The 13,365-nt window shown below is 65.6% G+C and overlaps 3 protein-coding genes across 9 annotated transcripts; 2 read left to right on the forward strand and 1 right to left on the reverse strand.

Moving 5' to 3' along the window:
• Positions 1-28: 28 nt before the first annotated feature.
• On the forward strand, positions 29-13,365 carry NDUFAF3 (NADH:ubiquinone oxidoreductase complex assembly factor 3). 6 transcript variants are annotated; one of them, XM_053989545.1, is made up of 6 exons: positions 8,850-8,909; positions 10,149-10,214; positions 12,397-12,589; positions 12,676-12,742; positions 12,893-12,993; positions 13,124-13,365. In XM_053989545.1, exons 1-6 carry the CDS (start codon positions 8,863-8,865, stop codon positions 13,214-13,216), a joined length of 567 nt encoding a protein of 188 aa, XP_053845520.1. In that variant the 5' UTR covers positions 8,850-8,862; the 3' UTR covers positions 13,217-13,365. The 6 variants fall into 6 exon arrangements, with proteins under 6 accessions (XP_053845526.1, XP_053845520.1, XP_053845524.1 ...); XM_053989551.1 differs by lacking the exons at positions 8,850-8,909; positions 10,149-10,214 and adding an exon at positions 29-114; XM_053989549.1 differs by lacking the exon at positions 8,850-8,909 and having other exon boundaries at positions 9,955-10,214.
• On the forward strand, positions 48-4,982 carry WDR6 (WD repeat domain 6). Its single transcript, XM_053989682.1, has 5 exons — positions 48-114; positions 183-2,598; positions 2,879-2,974; positions 3,168-3,284; positions 3,474-4,982. Exons 1-5 carry the CDS (start codon positions 48-50, stop codon positions 4,162-4,164), a joined length of 3,387 nt encoding a protein of 1,128 aa, XP_053845657.1. The 3' UTR covers positions 4,165-4,982.
• Positions 4,858-8,759, reverse strand: DALRD3 (DALR anticodon binding domain containing 3). 2 transcript variants are annotated; one of them, XM_053989527.1, is made up of 13 exons: positions 8,530-8,759; positions 8,113-8,402; positions 7,731-8,029; positions 7,479-7,537; positions 7,259-7,381; positions 7,067-7,137; positions 6,907-6,965; positions 6,515-6,597; positions 6,290-6,413; positions 6,143-6,201; positions 5,923-6,036; positions 5,632-5,700; positions 4,858-5,434 (listed from the first exon to the last, which is right to left on the reverse strand). In XM_053989527.1, exons 1-13 carry the CDS (start codon positions 8,704-8,706, stop codon positions 5,315-5,317), a joined length of 1,647 nt encoding a protein of 548 aa, XP_053845502.1. In that variant the 5' UTR covers positions 8,707-8,759; the 3' UTR covers positions 4,858-5,314. The 2 variants fall into 2 exon arrangements, with proteins under 2 accessions (XP_053845502.1, XP_053845503.1); XM_053989528.1 differs by having other exon boundaries at positions 7,758-8,029; positions 8,530-8,757.

Genomic DNA, 13,365 nt, shown 5'->3' on the forward strand with positions numbered 1-13,365 from the left:
GCCAATGAGCGCTGGGGGGGGGCGGCGGCGGGGTTGGTGCGGCTAAGATGGAGTCGGTAGCTCTGGTGGCGCCGGTGACGGCGCTGGAGTTCGTGGGGGACGTGCTGCTGGCGGGTGAGCGCTGGGACCGGAACGGGGCGGGCGGCGGGGCCGGCGGCGGCGGCTAACGCGGTGTCCCGCAGGTACAGGCCCGGAGGTGGTGGCGTTTCGGCTGAGCGGCGGCGGGCCGGCGGCGGCGGCGGGCCGGCGGAGCGTGCTGCGTGAGGCCAGCGTGCAGGGGCTACGAGCCGAGCCGGGGCCCGGGCCGGCGGCGCGAGTAGCGGTCTTCGGTGGGCGCTGGCTGGCAGTGCTGGCGGTGCGGCGCGGCGGAGCGGGCGGTGGGCCGCTGCTGGCGGCGTGCGGCGGCGGGGCCGCGCGCGAGCTCAGGGCGCGGGTGTGGGAGGTGCGCTGGGCGGCGGGCAGGCGGCTGGCGCTGGCGCTGGGCGGCGGGACCGTGGCGCTCTACGAGTGGTGGGGCGGCGGGCGCTGGCTGCGGCAGGCGAGCTGTGGCGGGGCCGGGGCGCTGCGCTGCGCCGTGCTGGCGGGGGTGAACTGGGGGCGGCTGGCGCTGGCGGCCGGCACGGCGACGGGGGACGTGGTGGTGTGGCGGGCGGCGGCGGCGACGGCCCCGCAGCGTCAGCTGCGCGGGCACCGGGGCGCGGTGCTGGCGCTCTGCTACGCGGCGTCGCGGGGGCTGCTCGCCTCCGCCTCCGAAGACCGCAGCGTGCGGCTGTGGGCCGTGGGTGAGTTGGGCGGCGGGGACCGGGCCGGCTCCTGTCTGCTGGTGTGCTACGGGCACGGCGGTCGAGTGGCCGCCGTGGTGCTGCGGGGGCCGCTCCCGGTCAGCGCCGGGGAGGACGGCGCCTGCCTGGAGTGGGGCGGCGGCGGCGGCGTGCGGCGGGCGCGGCGCGGGCACCGCGGGGCCCTGCGCGCCCTGGCCCTGCGCCCCGCTGGCGGCCGCGTGGCCACGGGCGGCGACGACGGCGGCGTCCGACTCTGGCAGCCCCGGCGGGAGGCCGCGGAGGCGGTCCCCGCCGTTGCGGCGCTGGGGGCCCGGGAGCGGCCGCGGGCCGTGCTGCTGGTGGGGCCGCGGCGGGTGCTGGTGCTGGGCGAGGCGGGCGGGCTGGCGACATTCGAGGTGGCTCAGGGGCGCTGGACGCCGGTGCTGCACCCCGCCGCCAGCGGGCCCCGTGCCGTGCTGGCGGCCACCCCGCTGCACGGATGGGACGAGACGCTCTGCGCCGTGGCCGGCGGCGACGGGCGCCTCCTCCTTTTCGCCTTGAGCCGCCCTGGGGCCGCCACCAAGCTCACGCTGTTCGAGGGGGCCGTGCACGGGCTGAGCTGGGCCCCCCGTCCCGGGCTGCCCCCCGACACCGCTGCTGCTCTCCTGGCCTCCGGTCCCGACGGGGAGATGCTCTGGTTGGATGTCACCCACCGCCCCGGGCAGGCACCCTGGGTGCAGCTCATGGGCCGGTACCTGCTGCCGCCCTGCAAGCAGCGCTGGCACACCTGTGCCACCTTCTTGCCCCAGGAAGGGCTCCTGGTCTGTGGGGACCGCCGGGGCTCCCTCCTCCTCTTCCCTTGCAGCAGCTCCTCAGAGCGGGCTGCAGAAAGCACCAGCATTGTCAATGGTGGCACTGATCCCATTGTTGAGGACTCCAGCAATGAGTTGGAGCCCTCTTGCTTGTTGCACAAAGGGGCTCTTCCTCTTGAGTCTCCACTGTCAGTGCTCTTTGGACTCCACGGGAAGACAGGAGTTACCTCGGTGGCCATCCACAGGGGCTACATTTACAGCACGGGCCGGGATGGTGTTTACCGCCAGCTCCGCCTGCGGGACCAGCAGCTGGAGGTCCTGCAAAAGCACAGGCCCTGCAAAGGGCTGCAGTGGATTGAGGAGCTGCACTTCACCTCGGATGGGGACCTGCTTGTGCTGGGCTTTCATGCTGACAACTTCGTGGTGTGGAGCAGCAGGACCGGCGAGAACATCCACTGCATCCCCTGCGGGGGCGGGCACCGCTCCTGGAGCTACTGCAGCAGTCCCTTGGCCGAGGTGTTTGCCTTTATCAAGTCTGGGGATGTGATGCTGTACCACCGTGAGGCCAAGCCCTGTGAGCAGCAAGTGCTGCTGGCATCCCTGCACGGGCGGGAGATCACCTGTGTGCGGCGCCTGGGGGCTGTGGAGGTGCCTGGCCATGCCACCGTTAATGTGTTTGTCACCGGCAGTGAGGACACCACGACCTGTGTCCTAGTGCTCAGTGAGAACTCCCGGGCAGCTGTGCCCCTTGCCCGTCTCAGTGACCACATTTCCAGTGTGAGGACGTTGGCATTTGCCATGGGACCTGGAGATGAGGGCTTTGGTGATGAGGGCTTGTCTGCCCTGCTCTTCTCTGCAGGCGGCCGTGCACAGATTGAGTGCTACAGGCTGCTGTGCACTGGGGACACAGCAACTGAGAGTGCTGTGGCCTGCCAGATCATCCACGTAGCCTCCCACCGGCTGGACAAGCACTGGGAGCAGAAGAAGAACAGGCACAAGCTTGTCAAGATGGACCCAGAGACAAGGTGATGACCAGGGACTGCCCAAGGCAGGATTAGTAGTGATCACAGTGTGGGAGGGTATTGGGAACTGCACAGGCCTCCTCTGGAATACCTGCTCTGTACAGCTGCAGGTTCAGCTGAGGCAGACAGGGCCAGCGTGGCTTCATGTGTGATTCCTGGTGTACAGTGCCCTGTGGGCCTCAAGGGGCTTTTGGTGTTAGGGAAAGGCTCAGGGCTACTCTCCTGGGCCACCCACCTCCGTGGGGCCTCAGAGGTGTTGGTGAATGTTGTGTCTTTGCTGCAGGTACATGTCCCTGTCAGTTGTGCCTGGGACAAGCACCAAGCAGCTGCCAGCACCCTGGAAATTCCTGGCTGCTGCCTGCAGCGATGGATCAGTCCGGTGAGGAGCCATCGTGGGGCCTGACAGGGAGAATGGAACTCGTGATGGCAGCAGAGCAGGCTCAAAAGAGGAGGCTGCCACCATGGGATGTGGCCTGTTCTGAGGTGGCCATAAGACAGTGCATGGTGGGAAATGGGGCAATGGAGCCAGAAGCTCCTGCTCTCCCACAGCCAACTGCCCTGCTCCATTACAGGATCTTTGGGCTGCTGGAGGCTGCTCAGAAGTTGGTGCTGGTGGCAGAGTCATTTCACCACCAGCGCTGTGTGCTGAAGGTGGAAGCATTCCTGCACACATGGGCAGGAGGGGAGAGGTGAGCCCCGAATGCTGGGCTGCAATTGATGGGCTCTGGGGAGAAACGTCTGTCCTTGCAGGGATGGCAGCTCAGCAGGCAGAGGGAAGGGAGAAGTTAATCCCTGGGGGCTGTTCTGCCACTTCCACGGATATCAGTGGGGACCCTCAGGGCTGCAACCAGAGACTCCCTCTACACTCCCTGTTCTAGGAGGCACCTCCTGTGCAGTGCAGCCACTGATGGCAGCATTGCCTTTTGGGACATCACCGGCCCCATCATGGATGCAGCAGATGCCCTGCACCAAGCAGAGGGAGAGATGCAGCTCTTGGGTGAGTGCTGCTGTCCAGCAGCTCTTCTGCTTCCTCTGACCGAGGTGAGCGTTGCTCTCCTGACCAAGCCTGTTTACCCAGCCCTGGATGCCCCGCTGGTCACCATCATGGCCCACAGCTGTGGCGTGAACAGCCTTCACATCCGTGAGACACCCGAGGGACAGTACCTGGTGGCCAGCGGCAGTGATGATGGCTCCATCCATGTCTGCCTGCTGGAGGTAGCCCTGGGCAGGGGTGAGGCCATGGCAGGGACCTGCCTGCAGGTCCTGGAGCGGGTGTCCAGGCCCTGTGCCCATGCTGCCCATGTGACGGGGATCCGGGTGCTGCGGCCAGACCTGCTGCTCTCTGCCTCAGTGGACCAACGCCTGACGCTGTGGAACCGGAGCCCAAGTGAGCTGGTGCCCCTCAGCACCACTTTCTTCCATGTGCCTGACCTAGCTGAGCTGGACTGCTGGGAGGTGGTGGAGGCCGGGGGTGAGCTGCGGTACTACTGTGTGCTCTGTGGGCAGGGCCTGGAGATGCTGTGTGGCACAACCTCCTCCAAACCTCCTCCACAAGAGGCTCCTCAGTAATTGGGCAGGTGTGTGACACATCCAGGTCCCTGCCTGCATTTGGAGGGCACCCTGCACTTGGGCTTTGCCCGTTACTGTGGCCACTGCCTCCATTCTGCAAGCTCACATGTCTTGTCCTGAAGGGACAGGCATACTTGGCTCCTTTAGGCAGGTGCCATGGTTGTGATGCTCGAGGCCAGTGGTCTCTGGGAAGAAGGCAGATGGGATCCCTCCCAGACAAGCCTGGGGCTTTCCCATGCAGTAAGGAAGCGGGGCTGTTACTCCCTGCTGCCCAAGAGCAGCTTTTCGTCTGCAAGGTGTGAAGGACCCATGTCAGCTTTCCAGTCTTGGTCTCAGAGAGGAACCTTGCTTGGGAGGGCACTGAGGACATGGCCCAGCCCTGGGAGCTTGAGAGCAGCAGAAGGCCAGGAAGGGTCAGGGATTGGTGTGACACATGGTGGGCTGCAGCCTTGTGTGTGCACAGGACAGCCCTTTGTGACAGTCCTGACCCTGCAGTACTGAGGATGGTGCTGAAGTGCACAGGGGCACTGATCATCCACAGCAGCACCCTTATGGCATGGGGGGTTGCTGGGCTGCCCACAAATACCACCCTCCTCAGGCCAAGTGGCTTTTTCCTGCATAGCAGCAGGACCCGGGACAGTTAGACCGAAGGAAGGAAGGAAGGACAAACAACCCTGAGGTCAGACACAGAGGGTTTGTCCAGCAACAAGTGTATTGGACCCCAGTACTGCAGCCTGGCTCAGAGCCCAGGAGTCTGGAGTCTCAGGAGCTCCCTGCCAGCACGGAGCACCTTTCAATAAAGTTTTGAGAGAAGTGAAGTTGGCATTTGTCTTTGTGGTGACTGGTCCCTGCTGTCATCTCCCCAGCACTCCCAGCTGAGCTTCTGGGGTGCCACAGGAGCCCTTTTCCCTTCTGCTGGTGTGGATGTGGAGGGGTATCCATGTCTCACACTGGACACAGCTGCAGAGAGCACAAACCAATCCCCAAACACCTTGTCCATGGGAAGGGAAGCACCTCCATGGGGCTGAATTGTGCCTTGCCTGTCACTGGAGCAGCCCTTGTCCTGCCAGGACAATGTGTCCTGTTCTCCCCCCACAACATGTGGTGTGTAGGTGACTGTCACACCATGGTACAGCTCTTCAGAGGTGGCTCAGATCTGGCTGAGAGGAGGGAGGTGTAGGGTTGCCAGTGCGCTGTGGAATACATCCCTCACTGCTCCCAGCAGCTGGAGGCGAGCAAACATCTGGTCAAAGAGATGAGGGAACGGCTCCTGCAGGGAGAAAGGCAGCTTGGGACTGGTGACCAAACTGCCCCTCTACAAGGCTGGCCTGCAGGCATTGCTGCCTGTGTATCCTCGGAGGATGGGACAGGGGACCACCACACTCCTGGCACCATTCCCCCCAAGAGTACTGCAGCCCCAAAAGGACTGCAGGGCCACGAGGCTACAGGCTGGGACACCTAACTCACCCCCAGGACGTGCACCCGGTTGTAGTAGGAGCTGAAATCCATGCTGAGCTGGATCAGGAACTTGCACACCTACAAGGCAGAGACATTCTCATGGCACAGTGAATTCTGGCTGGTCTTGGGCCCTCACCCACCTCAAGCACAGCAGGAACTGCCCTATGGGCATTGCCATCTATTCTCTCAGCATTGTCCCTGTGTTGTTCACTGATGGGCAGCACTTGCTGGCATGGAGCTTTGCCCTGGGCTGGGAGTGCTGGAGCAGCATCCATGGATTCTATGGTACATGGCACTTACTGCCTCTGTGTTGGCAGTGATCCGGATCCCCTTGGAGGACGTGGGCAGCTGTGCTGCCTGCTGCAGGACTTCAGGGAAGGGCAGGAGATAGTTGAAGAGCAGGAGCCATTCACCCTGTGAAGGCATTAGATGTTTAAGTGTTAGGTCCTCCTGGGCCAGTAGCATCCATCACCAGAGCCAAGGATGCACAGATCCCCCCATTCCTTGTCTCAGCACTCACTTCTTCTCGGAGGCAGGAGAAGTTCAGTTCAGACACTGGTGGCAGAGGGGGATATGTGCCTGGAAAGCAGGGAGACTGTTGTGCCCAAAGAAGCCCCTGTGGCTCCAGAAGTTGCTGTCAGAGGAGGGTGGTGGTGCTGGTGCTCACCCTGCTCCACAGCCCGCTGGAAGGTGTTGAAGAGCGTGGCCAGTCGGGCACAGTTGTACATCACAAAGGCACCGCTCTTTGTTCCCTTCGTGGAGATGCTGTTGTTCTCCAGGTCCAGGGTGATCTGAGGGCAGGGAGAGGTCACAGTCCAGGCTGCTCAGCACAGATCCACTCCGCTCTTCTCACAACCTGCCAGCCCTGGCTCCATGCAAGCTGCTGTCCTACCTGACTCCGGTGAGCAGTGCTCAGCATCTCAAACCTGATGGCAGCCACTGTCAGGGTATCAATCACCTCTGTCCAGGCCTCATCTGTGGAGAATGTAGGTGCCATCATGCACAGCTTGCTCCATTCCCATGTACTGATATCCCTAGCACCCAGGCAGGACACCCCTGCCAGGACGTGGTAGTAGTTGACCACCACAATGCTGACCCTGGCTCCCTTCAGAAGGAGTTGCTCTGTGCCAGAGTTTTGATACTTTCCCAAAGCAAGGGCAACACCTGGCTTGATCCTGGAGGGGAGAAGGAGCACCCTGCAGGTGCAGCCCCCCCTACCTGTGGACTCAGGGAGCAATGAAGATGGGATGGAGCAGCATCCATGCATGGAGCCCCAGCTCTCACCTTGTGCAAGCTCCCCATACTTCATCACTGAGGCTTCATACATCTGGTGCTTCCGGAGCCTGGGAGAAACACAGACAGAACCACCTGCTGTGGGCTGAGCTGGCCCACAGGGAGCCTTAGCAGGACAGAAAGCAGCAGGTGCCTTGGCACACCAACTTACTGGAAGTACTGGTCTGCCCCAATGGGCAATGAGGGGTTGGTCACCTTCACTGGCCCACAGACAAGGTGTTTCTGAAAGACAGAGGCTGAAGCTGGAACTGAGTGAAATCCAGCCCTCTTCTGAACCTAGTCATGAGGCAAGGATGGATGCTGGGGGCCACACTGAGAAGGGTCAGAGGTTGCTCTTGCTCACCTGCAAAGCTGTGTGGGTTCCTGGATCCAAAATCCTCCAGAGCACATCCAGCTGCTGCTGCTGGAATTCCTCCTCACAGTTCACCACATGCACGATGCTGCAGCAACTGCTCTGGCCTTTGGCCTGCAGCAGAGCACAACAGGGAGCTCAAATCTATTGCCTGGCAGAAGGGAAGGACACTTGGGAAGCGAGAGGCAAGCAGTGCTGTGGGGTCACTCACTGGGCACTGCAGAACAGCTTCCTGCAGCTCAGCCAAGGACCGCACTGTCCTCTCTGTCACTAAAAGAAGGAGGGACACACAATGGGACATGGGGTTCTCCACCCCCCACCATTGGGTCTGCCCCAGGCTCAAACCAGACTGAAGGGGAACAAGAGGGGAAGCCATTTGTGTCCGCCACCCCACCTTATTTTTGTTAAAAACAACTGAAAGGAAAGAGACCTGTTTGCACTCATTCTACCCCCACTGCCACACCTGAGCTGTTGTACATGTGAAGCTCACCGAGAAGCACATCTAGATTGGGGTCATAGCCCAACAAGCCCTGCTGCTCCACAAAACTCTTCAGGTGCACCTTACAGATGGCACCCTCGGCCGTGCCTGGCCCCTGCTCGCAGGCTGCGGCACAGGGGCACCGGCCCAGCGCCGCCTTCAAGGCCGAGACGGCATCAGTGAGGCACGAGCCACCGGAGCCGGAGGGCCAGCAGATGCGGAGCTGCCGCAGGACGTCCCAGCTCCTCTCCTCGCTGAGGGCAGGGACCAGGCGGACCTCGACCCTGCGAGAGAGGGCGAGGCAGGCGCTGGGAGTGGCGGGCCCTGCGGCGAGGGGCCGGGAGCAGGACGGGACGGAGGCACTCACCCCTGGGCGCGCAGCAGCTGGGCCAGGTGGTCGGCCAGCAGGACGGAGCGGAGGTGGCGGGGCCGCAGGGCAGCGGGGCTGCGCAGAGCCGGGCAGTGCAGCACCACGCAGCCCGTCCGCGCCCCCGCCGCGGGAGGGGGCGGGCCGGGCAGAGGCCCCAGCAGGCGCTGGAAGGCCTCAGCCCGCCGCACCTGCACCGCCAGCCCCGCCGGCGTCTGCCGGCAATCCCGCAGCGGCAGCACTGCTGGGCCCCGCAGCGACGGCACCGCCGACACGGCCTCGGGGGGCACCTGCGGGCGGAGGGCGAGGAGGGGTCCGGGCTGCGCGTGCACAGGACAGCGGCACCCCCGGGAGCATCAAACGGTTCCCGCAAATCCCCGCTCCCGAGCCAGCCCTGCCCGCGCCGCCGCGGCCTACCTGCCCGCCGGGAAAGGCGGCGCTCAGCGCGGCCCGCGGCGCCAGGAAATCCCGGTGGCGCAGGTTGCGGGCGCCGCTCTCCTTCACCCAGAGCGCGGCGGGCCGCCCCAGGGCCCCGTTCAGCGCCCGCAGCGTCGCCGCCACCCCCGGGCGGCCCTCGCTCATCTCCTCGCCCATCGCGCGCTTCCGCCTCCGCGACCGGAAGTGGCGTCCCGCCTCTCCCAGAAGGCCGCCATGTTGCGTGCGGCGCGCGGCGCTCCCGGGCGGCCATCTTGGTCACGGGCGCGCTGGCCGGGCAGGGCGGCCATCTTGGGGGACGGGCGCGGAGCCACCATGGTGGGTGTGGCGGGCAGCGGGCGCCGCCATGACGGGTGTGTCAGGTCAGGACCACAGGGCCGCAACCAGGCACCCCGAATGGCCCGAGAGGGTGTCAGTCCCGCTCAGCCCCACCCCAGCGGGGCCATGGTGTCACCCTCAGACGTGTAGGAGTGGTGTCCCCTCTTCTCCAAAACTGGGGAGCCCAGACCTAAAACCCTCAGGAACTGAGCAGGAGCCAGAGGCCGTGCCGGGGTCAGAGAGGCCTGGGCAGAAATGCGCTGCCTGAGGCAGGGAGTGCAGTGCAGCCGTGGGCATGGCCCAGCCCAGAGCACAGTCTACTGGTCCCTGGGCTGCTGGGGACAACAAGGAGCCCTGGGAGCAGGTCCGCCACTCTGAACTGTGGTGGGAAGGGAGGCTTCGATGGACTGGACTGTGTGAGGCAGACCCCAGTTGAGGGCATGGTGTCACTGGCAGACCCTGGCTGGCCAGTCTAGCCTGTCCACCATGAGCCCCAGGGCTTGGCTGGGCTCTGACACAATGGCTGAGGAACATCAGCAGCAGCCATGTCCCTGCGGCATGGGCTCTGCGCGGCACAGCGATGAGCAGATGCAGGTGCACACCCTGCGATGTTCTCCACGCCTGCCCCAGTGGGCTGCTCTCCTGTCCAGCACATGAGCAGTGTCCCGCTTATCAGCCCCAGGAAGAAGGAAGTGGAAGTGATTAGATCACGCCATCGTGGTCTTGATTACATCTGCAGAGCTGAGCTGCTCCACAGCGATGGTTCGAGCACAGATCTGACAGAGAGCTCACACTGCTGGCCAGCTCCCTGACAAGTGTGCCAGTGGCTGCTGAACTGGGGACAGGGCAAGGGCCCAGCACACCCCCAGCCCCATGGCACCAAGCCTGATTGACAGGGAGCAGGAAGCACCAAACCCCACCACAGCACGAAGACAGGGACGTCCTTTTCTACTGTGCCCTTCCTGCCCTCCCCGTTAAGGCAGATGGGGGGGTGGGGGGAAAGGAAGGAGCTCTGCCCACAGGGCCCAAACCGGTTCCTCCAGGGCTTGTGTGCATGGGGGAAAAGGGGGGGGGAGCAGGGCGAGGGCAGATCCTGCTGCATGGGCTCTTCCAGGAATGAAACAACTGGCTTTGGGGCTCCTCAGGCAGCTCTGGAGCCCCAGGGCTGGAGCAAGAACACATCCCCCAGCCGTGCCCTGGTGGGGTGCTCCCTGCACCACCCACAGCCAAGAGGTGATCTGAGAATTGCTGCTCACACCAGACCAACTGCTGACTGTCCGCAGGGCAGGAGCTGCCCAGAACCCCTGCCCGGCCAGAGGGACTTGCTGGACCTTGTGTCACTACTCTAGGTGGGTCCAGGCTGGATCCGTCCACATCCCCAGAGCGTCCCTGCAGGCTGCCCACGTGGGCCCTGGCAGCGCAGTGGCCTGAGGAGGGCTCTCGGAGGCACCGAAAGAGCTTTGGAAAGACACGACATCCCCGATGGCTCTCTGGCTGCTGGCTCAGCGGGAGTGATCGTGTCATTCCAAAGCCATCTCTCTCCAGGGGCTGGATCCTGCCCCACCCCTGCAGGCACTGGGGTGCTGCGAGGGCCAGGGAGAGCCGGCATGGGCAGGAAGTTTGGCAGTACCACACAGCCTGCACCACCGTGGTGCAGGGGACCACATCCACCCTGTGGCCAAGCAGCCATGCTCCTCATACTGTCCCAGGAAGCCAGCTGCTATTTTTAGCTGTTTGGGGCACATGAAACAGAAGAGCCTCCTAGCTCGGTGCAGGGGCTGAGCCACGAGGCTGGACACCGGTGATCCTCCATCCTGACACCACCCTTCTTCCAGTGTGGCCCCAGGCGATGCCCCAGCCCCGGGAGGGGTTGCAGTGGAACACGCGGCTCTTGCCCAGCACAGGGTGGTGGGCAGGGGTGGGGGGCGTGTGGGGCGAGGCGGTGGCGGGAGCGCGGGTAACGAAACCCCAGGGCAGCTGGGCACAGCGGGGACAGCTGCTTTTGGGATTCCGTTGCCCGCGCTGGCGCCGCGGAGGGATGGGCACGGGCACCACGGCCATGCCACCCCGACCCTGGGGCAGTCGGTGGGCCAAGAGGGGAGAGGGCGACTTACCGGCGGGGAGCGGGGCGGAGGAGACGCGTGGGAGCCACTGCCGGGCCGTTGTGATCGGGGGTGCCGGCAGAGACCGGGGTTGTGCTGCCGGCTCCCCCCCGCGCCGCGGGCCGGGTGCCAATGGGAGGGCGGCACAGCCGAGCCAAAAGGAAACGGCTCCGAACAAAGCCCCGGTGGGGCTGGAGCAACTGGTGCCAGCCCATCAGCCCCCGACGCGGCCCGGAAACACGAGCCGTCCCCGAGGGAGGGCACCTGCCCCGGCACCTGCGCCCAGAGGCGGCACGGCCCGGTCCGGCCCCGCCGCTGCTGGCGCCTCCAGCCCTCCGCCCGGCGAGGAGCCCTCGGCAACGCCATGGGGGGAATTCAAACCGCGTGGGGAACCCCACCGGCCCCATGCGGAGCTCTCGCGGTGTTGCCCGGGGATCCCTGGGATCCTGCGCTGGCCAAGGCTGCCGGCTATGGGAATTCCTGATGCCTCCAGCACGGCACGGCGGCGGGAAACGCTCCGCCGGCACTGCTGGGGAGCTTCCTGGTGGCCCCCGCAATGTCAGGCTACGGCTGGCCCCGGGTGGGTGACACAGGTGGGGGGCGTGGGTCCCCTGTCCCAGGGCACTCTGAGCCCGCAGTGCCACCGGCCTCACCGAGCGCGGCAGGAGGAGGGGTGAGGGTGCAACGGGAGGTCCCGGCGGCGGCTCCGGGGGTTCAGCCCCGACTGGCAACAGCCGCCCGTAGTGGGGCACACGGGGAACCGGGGCGCCGTGCCGAGCCTGGGGCAGCCCTGGGGCACCGGCGGGGCCGGGCCAGGAGCGCAGCCGAAACCCGGGCCCGCTCCCTCCCTCCCGGGGAGCCGCCCGCTCCCCTCTCACCTCCGGCCCCGCAGCCTTCGGCACAGCAGCCCGGGCCGGTCCGCAGCCGCTCCCGGCGGCGGGGTCGGGGCGGCGGAGTCGGGGAGGCTTCAGCGGGACACCCCGCACCCCGCTCCCGCCGTGCCGCTCCCGCCCCGCCACCGGCCGCTTTCGGTTTCGCTCCGGCGCCCACCTGGGCTCTGCAGGTCGGGGCGCGCCCGGGCGCGGAGGCAGCGGGTGTGCGAGTGTCGCTGCCCTCCGGTCCCTCAGGACCCCGGGAGGGGGACCCCGAGGGCTCCCCGGGAGCCCCGGTCCGATCCCGCTGTCCCGACCCCGGCCGCCGGGGGGCGGTAGCGGCGGGGGCGGGGCCGCTCGGCGGTTCCGGCGGTGTCGCGGCCATGGCGGCGCTGCGGCGGCTCGTGCCGGCGGTCGGGCGGGCGGCGGCCAGGTACCGGCACCGCGACCGGCACCGCGGCTGCCCTGCGACCGGGGGAGGTGCCTGTAGGATGCCGTAGGGTGTCCGGGAGATGTCCCTGGGTCCCACGTGTCCCAGCTGTTCCCTCTCCCCGCAGAGCGCCGTGCCGGGGTCACCGACTCACTCCGGCGGATGATGAGATGTACCAGCGGACGCGGGTGATGGTGCTGGAGCCGGAGTCCCCCAACATCATGTTCATCGAGGGCTACAGCACCCGCGGCTTCACCATCAGCGGAGACCTGGTGGTGGGGCCCTGCGCCGTCCTGCCCCGCAGCATCCTCCAATGGAACGTGAGTGCCCGGCGGCGGGGCGGGGGCTGCCGGTCGTCCCCGCGCGCCGGGGGCAGCTCCCCTCAACGCCCGCCGTGTCCCCGCAGGTTGGCTCCCACCGGGACATCTCGCACGAGAGTCTCTCGCTGTTCCGGCTGCTGGAGCCCCAGATAGGTACGCGGGGCAGGAGGGACGCGGGCTGCCCCCCTTCGGGCTCCTGTCGAGGTGGCTGTGCGGGAGCCATTGGTACCTACAGGAGGGGCAGGTCTGGGCCGAGGCAGCTCGAATGCTGCCCTGCCCACCCTTCTCTTGCCCTGGTTGCAGAGATCCTGGTGCTGGGCACAGGGGACAGGGTGGAGCGGCTCCACCCCGCCATGCTGAAGCAGATGCGGGAGTGCGGGATTGCTGTGGAGGTGCAGGACACGGTAAGGGTGAGCACAGGCAGCACCCCATTGAAAGGGAGGGAGGGAGGGAGGGGATCGTGTGCCATGTGGGGAAGGGCCGAGTCTTCTTTCTGAGGGCCGGAGCTTCACTCACTCCTTTTTCTATTCACAGGCGAATGCATGTGCAACCTTCAACTTCCTAATGAATGAAAGGCGCATGGTGGCTGCTGGGCTCATCCCCCCGCGGGGCACCTACGGGGTGTAGGCACTGCCTGCCATGCCCATGGGCTGAGTGGTTCTTCCCCGGCCTGCCTGAAGCCCCCGACAGTCACTGCCCCCAACTGAGAAACGCTCCGTAGTGAACTGATGCCTCTGCACACAGGAGGGCTGTGAAATACACGGGCTTAGCTCTTC

Source organism: Vidua macroura, chromosome 13, assembly GCF_024509145.1.
Source record: "Vidua macroura isolate BioBank_ID:100142 chromosome 13, ASM2450914v1, whole genome shotgun sequence".
Classification (NCBI taxonomy): Eukaryota; Metazoa; Chordata; class Aves; order Passeriformes; family Viduidae; genus Vidua; species Vidua macroura.

Coding starts and splice junctions, on each gene's coding strand:
- DALRD3 (XM_053989527.1), bottom strand. CDS start 8,706: ATGGGCGAGGAGATGAGCGAGGGCCGCCCGGGGGTGGCGGCGACGCTG. Junction 6,966..7,066: donor GGGGCAGACCAGTACTTCCA/GTAAGTTGGTGT, acceptor TGTTTCTCCCAG/GCTCCGGAAGCACCAGATGT. Junction 5,435..5,631: donor ACCGGGTGCACGTCCTGGGG/GTGAGTTAGGTG, acceptor TTCTCCCTGCAG/GAGCCGTTCCCTCATCTCTT.
- WDR6 (XM_053989682.1), top strand. CDS start 48: ATGGAGTCGGTAGCTCTGGTGGCGCCGGTGACGGCGCTGGAGTTCGTG. Junction 2,599..2,878: donor AAGATGGACCCAGAGACAAG/GTGATGACCAGG, acceptor TCTTTGCTGCAG/GTACATGTCCCTGTCAGTTG. Junction 2,975..3,167: donor TGCAGCGATGGATCAGTCCG/GTGAGGAGCCAT, acceptor GCTCCATTACAG/GATCTTTGGGCTGCTGGAGG.
- NDUFAF3 (XM_053989545.1), top strand. CDS start 8,863: ATGGTGGGTGTGGCGGGCAGCGGGCGCCGCCATGACGGGTGTGTCAG. Junction 8,910..10,148: donor CGCCATGACGGGTGTGTCAG/GTCAGGACCACA, acceptor GACTGTCCGCAG/GGCAGGAGCTGCCCAGAACC. Junction 12,743..12,892: donor GCTGCTGGAGCCCCAGATAG/GTACGCGGGGCA, acceptor CCCTGGTTGCAG/AGATCCTGGTGCTGGGCACA.